Here is a 9,545-nt window from a genome sequence, read left to right as displayed (position 1 = left end):
ATTTTTATTTCTTTTAGGAATTCATAATTCATGAGGAAATGAAAGTATAAGCGTGATGATCGAGGACAATCACTTTAAAAGACATGGTATACAGCATGCCAGTGAACAATGCCGATGATAACAATAATAACAATGTCCTATATTACAGAAATACTGGTATCAATACGGTGATTTGTCATTTAATTCAATAACGTGACTAACGCAGCGAGGGTCGTACTCATGTTACCGGTAGTGACGTCACGTCGGGTAATATAATTCGAGAATTTGACTGGCTGCCAACGGAGTTAGAATGAAATGATGTGCATTCATGTATAACAATAAACTAAGAGTATATCGCCATGTCTATACCTGACAGCTCCCTTGGAAGTTATAATCGAAATTTCCCCCTCGAGACAATATTTTCTCTTAGCGCTGAGCGCTTCGGGAAAATATAATCTCTCGGGGGAAACATAACTCATGCAGGATGTCAAGTGTTATGTTACACCTCTAAAACATGAAAAGGCAATATTTGTATAATATCATGCAGATACTGCATTTTCAGAGGTGTATTTTGGCACCTGCATGCAGCTTATATACCATTCAATATCATGATTATGCCCGTTCCCTGATTTATTTTCTCGTGCAGAGCAGGATGTTGCAACAAGTTGTTTTACATCTCGGCCATCGCTGGTCTCAGCTTAGTCGTCTTTCTTACTCTCAAGTCTTCACCTGTTGACCCGGAAGCATTCAGGTATGAAGAGTCTCGGGAAAAAAAAACCAACAACATGTCCTGTGGTAGAAATATACCTATATTACCAGAACCTCACAACATCACACGAATACATTTATCACAATGCCCCATACGTGAGTGAAAGACAGAGTGACTATTGTTATCGGTTCGAAGTTTCGACAAGAGGCAGAAAAACTATAGAAAAATTTTTAACAATCTATTGCAATGATAACGGTAATGATAATAACCAACAATAAGACAAATAACTATCACTAGTGGAAATATATTGGTAACGATGAAAGTGATGATAGCTTCATGAGAAAGATATGTGAATATAATAATGGCAACTATTTTTATTACTATCATTATTATGATACATTGTTGTTGTTATCAGTATAATTCAAATGACAAAAACCAACTCCTATTCATACTTTAAAGGGATGGTACAGTATTGATGGATATGAGAATTGGGCTTTTAACTTTTTGCGAGATACCAAGAAAACACTTATGATATAGTATACAGAACATATTTGCCATTTTAAGAGGAATTCAAAGTTTATTTGATGAAAATCAGGTTTGGAATGACTGAAACATCCAAAAACAAAGAAAAACAAAGCGATCATAATAAAGTGTGGGTCCCACACTTGATTAGAATCGCTCTTTTCTTGAAATCTAAGCCATTTCAAAACCAATTTTCATCAAATAAACGTTGAATTCCTCATAGAATTACATGCTCTTTCATATTTCATAAGAAGTTTCTCCTTATCTCACCAAAAATGTTAGAAACCTGAAATTAGGTCTCAACCAAAACTATAAATATCATCCCTTTAATCATGCTGCGCCTTTCTAATATTATGTTATTTATACGGATATAGTCGTGCTCAACGGTTACATTCAAGAAAGAGAAGAGAAATCAAAATGATTTGATTTTTTTTTTATTTGATTGTTCGTGCTCATGAGCAAAGGTCATTTTTCCTGAATCTCTTCTTTCTATTGTATCCCTATTAAGATTACCACCACCAAGGCCATGGTCGGGACCCCTTGCGGTGAACACGGACCTCCAGAAAGGGAGAAGAATTGCTGAAGGGAAAGTTATCGGACCAGAGTCAATGGCAATAAAAGATGGTAAGTCTGTATACACAGGTAGGAAGATCCATATCCTACGATTATAGTACGGGACAGCCCGAATGTTTGCTCATTGTATATAACTTACGGTTCGAGAGAATCATAGTGTTACATTTAAAATCGTTCATGCCTTTTGTAGTGGCGTGTATTCACGTTCCTGGACTTAAAGCATCATTTACCATTTGCAGAAGAAACAAAATTCCAGCTTTAGAACTTCAAAAAAGTTTTAAAATGTGAATCAGGGATAGAAACAACCAATGTAAACATGTTAATCAGTGTAATCAATATTAAAGTATTGTTAAATATACAAAATGTGAACAACAGAATATAATAGAATTCGTTTCTAGACTAAACCGTCTAAGTTATGATTTAGTGAGAAAAAAATAATTATCTCCTTGTATTTTAGGCTCTATTGCTAAATTTTTATATTTATTTTATTTATATTTATTTTATTTTTTTTGGGGATGTTTTGTGATATAACTGACCTACACATTTGCATCTAATGTGATAACTCGAACATTTTTTAAATCACTGCTCCCAATGGTAAACAATACCTCTAAGAGTGTGTGTTTCATCAACAGTTTCCCTGTCGACCCTGATATATAGTATATATATATATATATATATATATATATATATATATATACATATATATAATATACGATTACAGACAGACAGACACACACACACAATGCCATATGCATAATAGATATATGGATATGACATACATAAGTTCTGGATGTTTTAAATAAATCTCTCGTTAAAAATTCTGACGTCCATATACATAAACTTTCGAACATGATGAAACCCAATATCGGTGAGAATCCTAAAATGTTAATGGTTATTTCGCCATTGACTGCACTGCCAATGCGCGTGACGACAGATTGATTTCAAGTGGTTCCATCGTATCCCATGTTTGCAATCTCAGGTCGCATCTACACGGGCACGGTGGATGGAAACGTCGTCGAGATATCAAATGATGAAGACGTCAGAGTCATAGCAAGACTAGGCGGCTCGGCATGCGGTGATTTCTCGTTTTATTTACGGTTTTGCGGATGTATAGAGAGAAAGAAAAACAAAACACTGTGAATTTGTCTATCCATTCAGTGAACCGTACGTTGTCTGGGCTATATTTCTTAGCCTTTCTTCATATTGATATCAACAATAAGCATGTAATAATAGCCTGAAAATCAGTTATTTATCAAATGTATGTATACATACACACACACACACACACACACACACACGCACACACACGCACAAGTACAATACGTCGTCATGAGACACAATTCAAATGTATGTACACACACACACACACACACACACACACACGCACACACACGCACAAGTACAATACGTCGTCATGAGACACAATTAACATCTGGATCATAATATTCTTATCTGATTTATATAGTAGAGTCAGACATTGTGTGAACAAAAACGAAAAAAAAAAACCAATAACGCAGTGATATGAAGTTGCTGTTTCTATTTAAACTGAAAGTCTTGTGAAATTTAATGTTAATAATGCGTGATTTATGAAAGTATTATGTCCGAAAGTGCTCCATTTTGACGATCTTCCTGTTTATCGTGAAGAGCGAGTAATAATGAATGCAGCCCAGAGAGCCCATTGTATGCCTGTATTTATCTGTTTCTCACAAACACCTGATGTATCTTATATCTCATTGTAAAGCAGCTAACGTTGGGGACGAGAAAACATGCGGTAGACCGTTGGGGACGAGATTTGTCGAGGACAAACTTCACGTCATCGACGCGTTCTTAGGACTCTACCAAGTTGACCAGACGGGAGGTATCAAAGCTCATTTAAATGGACGCTCGGAGCCTTATTCTAAAATTACATTTCAAAAGTGAATAGAATAATGTATATAGTATTGAATGAACAAGCATAATATATATATATTATCTTGATAGAACGAGAGAGGGAAGGAGGGCTGGGAATAGATGGGTAGATGGACGCATAATCGTGTCATCTATATTCTGATTATTCATACTAATACTATTTATAGGCTCTAGGGTGTACACTGTACAATCATGTTTGTATGTTATCATAATAATAAAGGTATATAGAGTGCATGATACATGCATGTGTGCGTGGTCATTATAATCTTAATGAGCAGGATGTACATCATGAATTTTCTCGTGAGTTCTGTAATGAGGCAATGATATTTTAGAACATTACCTAACGACTTGAGGATCGTATAACAAGACTTCTAATATTACAAATTTCTCTCTCACGTGTCGTTTGTCGTTCATCCTCGATTTAACTCTCTTTGAAAAGTATGATGTCGTGACTTATTCATGGATATATAGCTTATGAATCTGAGACGGAATTTGACGAAAAAGTTTATAAAGAATGACGGGCGCAATAAAGTTCTTGCTTTTTTGGATCCATTATGGCATACTTGGGATATGATACAGGGCTTCTTGCCATCACATTATTTTTGACATACTTGAATCATAATTTTGTGCAATGAAGCTGCATTACTGACGATTTGTACTTTTCAGCTTCTCGATTTCAAAATTTTCAACATTATTAAGTAAATATCATGCATCTAGGTTTCACAATGTGTGTTTATTATTTTGACATTATGTAGAATATGGAGGCCCTATATTGCATTTTTTTTAAATTTCCATGACGATGTGTCTTGTACAATTATATCTTTTTGTTGTTGAAAATGAAAGCAAGCGAATGAAATGAAATGAAATACTATGTATGTAACATGACAAGATGAATCAATTTGTATGTAGTTAAAACGTACATTGCTGTAATATTGTAATTGTCAATTAAAGTGAAGCAACCCGTTCAGCTGTTGTCAACGCAGAAGGTTCATGGCGGGCATACCATGAAATTCGCTAACGACTTCGAGAGACTCGCCAACGGCACATTTCTCCTCTCCGACACAAGCTACAAGTGGCGCATGACTGAGTACGGCCTCATGGCTTTAGAAAACAAGGCATCCGGAAGGTGAGATATATCTCTTATATTCTGCTGTAGCATCTCAACAGATTTTAAATCATTCCAAGCAACGAATATAATTATGATACTAGTTATATGTTATATATTCCGGTACATGTTAATATATATATATATATATATATATATATATATATATATATATATATATATATATATAAATATATATATATATATATATATGTATATATATATATATATATATATCATATATTTTGTATATATATATATACACATTATTTATATATATATATCATATATATATAATATACAATCAATAGATATAACTTATACATATGATATCATAATTGTGATGTCATATAATATTCATATCTATAATTAGTATGTATATATACGAATATGTATACGTGTATATATATATATTTATATATGTTATGAATGTATTATATTTACATCAAAAACTAAAAAATGATAGAAGGCAGAGCACACAAGCATTTCGTGCTATGGAGAAGAAGAGCATAACATCATGCATTTCGCTGGATAAGGGGAGGAGAAAAGTTCGTTTTGAAGACATGACTTTGATATTGTGACAAAATGTATGCAACTCTCATTTTGATAGTCTTATGTTGGTTTTCAACGTCGGAATTGTCATGTCATTATAATGAGTACCTGTATAAGTCGATTGTAATTAGTGATTTTCGTCGTAGCTGTTTATTACCTCGTTTTTTATTTTACTCTATCTTTTATTGCAACAGGTTGCTCTGGTACAACCCGGACGACAAGGAGAGTGGCGTCGTGTACGAAGGGTTGTATTCCCCGAACGGTATTCAGCTCTCTCCAAACGAAGATTTTCTGCTCATCGCGGAATCCATCAGATACCGTGTCATGAAGTAAGCTTTCATTTCCGCCCCCATCATCTTCATGGATTATGGGCAAATTCAAATCGAGCCGTAATGTGTGCTGTCACGGTGATTTATAAGTAAGAAATGGTTCCCCCTCTGAAGCATGTTCCCTGAATTTGAAAGGGCACTCGCACAAACACCGGGTTTTGTTTGGGGTTTTGTTGTAGTTGTTGTTGTTGTTGTTCTCATCAAAAGAAGCCAATCATGCGACCTGCCCCCCCCCCCCCCTTCATGATACAAACCCTTTGGTTTGTGCTTTTCCTCAGAGTAGCGGGAAAGACGCAGTCCAAATAGGAAATAACTGGAAAAGTAATCTCTCTAGCATCTGCGGTACAGGAAATGCAGCATTTAACAAGGATTTGACATCAATACTTCGCATCATCTAAATGGAAATCCATCCATCTGACAAATAAAGAAAATGGGGGGGGGGGGGGGTCAAGAAAGAACGGTAGCGTAGTCTTGGAGAGAAGCCGGGAGCTATTCCAGTTTGATGTGTACTCAAAAGCTGGCCACTTATAGCATACCTCCTCCTCACATCCGTGGATCCATATCAATCCTGATAATCTGTCGACTGTGCGTTTACGCGTTTCGCCCTTCTCCCGTTCTAAACACGGCTACAATTGCCATGACATCGATAATGAAAGTCGAGAAGTGTCTCAATCTGTTAGACACATTATGTTTGTCTCTTCCTCTGACATGTGGTCTTAAATGTTGCACCACTAATCGAAGTTGAAAAAAGTGTTTCATTTTGTACAATTCATTCAATGTGTACTAGACAAGTTGCGAAGGAAGCAAGATTGTAAACATCGAGTTTATAAAAAAAAAAGACCACTCCTTGTAGAAGATTTTTTTCCGAGCTCTTAAAATCGGAACTTAATCATGTAGGTCTGTTTGGAGCTTTAGAATACGCATATAATACATTATGATTCACATTGGTTACCAAGTCTAACAATCTACATGATGAGTTAGAGAAGGCAACGACAACCACACATTAAAAAGGTAAAACTAGTAATAACAATATCAGTGCAAGAGTTGCATGAGTGAATCGACATTTACAGGTATTACAAACAGAGATATAAGGGAGAAAATATAGGGATGGTTTTAAGTGAAAGCCTTCGTTATAATATAGATATTTACTTCGTTCAATACCTGTTATGATAGGAACTCGATATACCACATTTTAGTGTAACATGTTGTCATCGCTCAAGTATGATTTGCAACCCAACATCAAAATGATACTGGCATAAAAAAGTAGGCACTGTCCGTTAAAGAAAGGTGTTGAGGGATCATTATCGGGGATACTCGCACAAAATGGCGCCTATCTCATTTCCTTTCAACAGATATCACTTGACTGGTCCCAGGAAAGGGGCTGCCGAGGTTTTTGTCGACAATCTACCGGGAATGCCCGACAACATAAGTCCCAGCAGCAGTGGCGGATACTGGATTGCCTTTGCGCTGGCAAACTCCCGGATGTTACCGATGAAAATGGATCTACTGGCTCCTTTGCCGTGGCTTAGGAAGATGGTTGCCAAGGTAACCTATATAGGGTTCAATGTGCGGCATTCTTCTCGTCATGATATAGCCACCCCCCCCCCCGAAAAAAAAAGAGAAAAGAAGAAAAGAAAGAGTGCAGCAAGGAGTAAGAGTAGAGGCAAAATGCACACGGTATACACAAAATATACTGTTTGCACTATTATCAACATGTGCTAAAAGCTCAATGGATATTGCTTTTATTCATTGCGTTCATTCAAGACAAATTTACCCTTGTGGCTGAGGTAATAGTTGAAAATGTTCACACAGAAATAGCATGCCTTCGAAAACATGACTTTTCGCCATGAGAAATAACAATTTTAGCAACATTTTCTGTTTGTTTTCTCTGAGATTTTTTTTTAATATATATCTTCCTGTGTTTGTTGGAAAGTATAGAATGTTTCTGGGATAACGTGTTATAGGCAAATTGCTTTTAAAGCTTCTCGTGTCCTTTAATATTGGCTTTCATAAGAAGAAAAGACTGCTACAACAGACATTTCCCAACCTGTACTTTTTCCTCATTTTTTCAGGACACCTTATAAGTTACTGTGAAGGATTTGTTCGCCTTTTTGTTTGTTCATTTAACATACTTGGTTTCAGAACACACTAAAAAATGCTACATTGACTAACTCTGGTTTCCTTTTCTACACATTTTCCTCTGAGTAATTACAATAAGGTATAATAATCTTCCAAATAATCTTATCAGTGGTCATACTGGAAGATGTGAGTTTTCCCCGAAAATGAGCAGATATGACTTTTGTGTATAATTTGATGTTCGATATCATTGGACACTTTAAAAGTAATCATGGGAGCAAAGTAACTTTTCTCCCAAACTCATTCAGTATACATTGTATAGGCAGGCGTACACGGGACATTATAAGGTCAAAGGTCAACGCTATCCTTGTCTCATTAGACGGCCAAACCTCATCACATAAATGAAACGTCATACTATTATTATTATCATTAATATTCTTATTTGTATTTATGTATTCGGCATTTAAAAAAGAAAATACAAACAGAAAATCATAATCACATGATTTAAAGATTGTGGTGATTCTAGGTGCATACCACTGGTTGTTCTCCAATGTTGTTCTCCAAATCCCCACCCCCCCCCCCCCCCCAGAAAAAAAAAATGGGGGGGGGGGGGTTGAAAAGTATAGATATGTCACATAATTATATCGGTAAGACTAAATGGCGCCATTTCTCTCCTTATTGGCAGCTCGTAGACCCTACACCGCTGGTACCGTACCTGCCACAGTACGGCTTGATCGTTGAGGTAGACCAGATGGGTCGCATTGTCCGCAGCCTTCATGACCCGAGCGGGAAAGTGGTGCAAGCGGTGAGCGAGGTGCTCGACACAGGCGACATCCTCTATCTTGGATCCTATTTTTCGCCATTCATTGTTAAACTGAACGTGAAATAAACATTGAAAGTACATCAACAAGTTAACCAACGAACCTGAGTGCAATTTGTTTCACTGTTTTTGTACGGGCCAATTTCCTTCTTTCACACAATTTTAATTTTTCCGCCTGTCATTTTTTTTTTGTGTCGTGTAATCGTTCTCTTTTCATTTCAAGCCACTTTCACTTTAGTGAGTGAATTTACATTGTGTAATGCCAAAATCAAGACAGTCTTTTATTCAAGTCATCTACGTGCATAATAATTAACAATATTGTGATGTAGTGCTATGAAATGATATTGCAGTTGATGATTTGTGAACTTTAATAAATTTGACTAAAAATGATTTATGTTATACTGTCACTCACTGTCAAAATAGTGCTCCAAACCATTAAGGTCCTCGTTTATAATGTCTTCATCCCCGTCTATTTCTTTCTTCTTCTTTTTTCATTCTCTCTCTCTAAATGTAGATCTATTTTGATAACTTACTGATCTCGCAGCCCACTCTAAACGTGGGCAACACGCACCATGAAAGAGGTTAATGAGTTAGACACCTGAGAATTAGTTACCATCAGTGCGTATAATTATTTCCTGTTTGGATGATTATGTGCGCACCTGTGCGCGAGCCATAAGCTATAGATTTTGTGCAATTCTTCCTTTGTTTCTGTGCGTGTAAGCAAACATCATTGGTTAAGGAAACACTCATTGTTTGTAATTTTGCGTAATTGTTGCATTGTAAGTGTGGATTCTTATCATCATGGAACGAAATTGAAATTAAGAATACCTCAAAACCAAAATGTTTGTGTGTATTATCACTGAGGGCAGATTAAGAAATGGTATGATAAGGGACGAAGTATATTTTCTGCTTGTGTGACGGTACTCTCTGGAAAAAAAAATCGAGAGAAAATGTTCACTCTTGAAGGAGGGA

At 36.1% G+C, this 9,545-nt stretch overlaps 1 protein-coding gene across 1 annotated transcript in view; it reads left to right on the top strand.

Annotated features, from left to right (window-relative positions):
* The window catches only part of LOC140230246 (adipocyte plasma membrane-associated protein-like), an 8,816-nt gene extending 144 nt beyond the window's left edge, over positions 1 to 8,672 (top strand). Inside the window, exons 2-9 of the mRNA XM_072310427.1 lie at positions 626 to 730; positions 1,719 to 1,834; positions 2,763 to 2,858; positions 3,525 to 3,641; positions 4,643 to 4,817; positions 5,543 to 5,677; positions 7,030 to 7,222; positions 8,439 to 8,672. Of these exons, the coding sequence (XP_072166528.1) occupies positions 626 to 730; positions 1,719 to 1,834; positions 2,763 to 2,858; positions 3,525 to 3,641; positions 4,643 to 4,817; positions 5,543 to 5,677; positions 7,030 to 7,222; positions 8,439 to 8,642 (1,141 nt within the window). The 3' untranslated portion in view covers positions 8,643 to 8,672. The remainder of the gene's footprint in view (positions 1 to 625; positions 731 to 1,718; positions 1,835 to 2,762; positions 2,859 to 3,524; positions 3,642 to 4,642; positions 4,818 to 5,542; positions 5,678 to 7,029; positions 7,223 to 8,438) is intronic.
* Positions 8,673 to 9,545: the final 873 nt, after the last annotated feature.

Source organism: Diadema setosum, chromosome 1 (assembly GCF_964275005.1).
Source record: "Diadema setosum chromosome 1, eeDiaSeto1, whole genome shotgun sequence".
NCBI lineage: Eukaryota > Metazoa > Echinodermata > Echinoidea > Diadematoida > Diadematidae > Diadema > Diadema setosum.
Note: the sequence above shows the minus strand (reverse complement) of the source record. Positions and strands in the feature narration are given on the sequence as shown.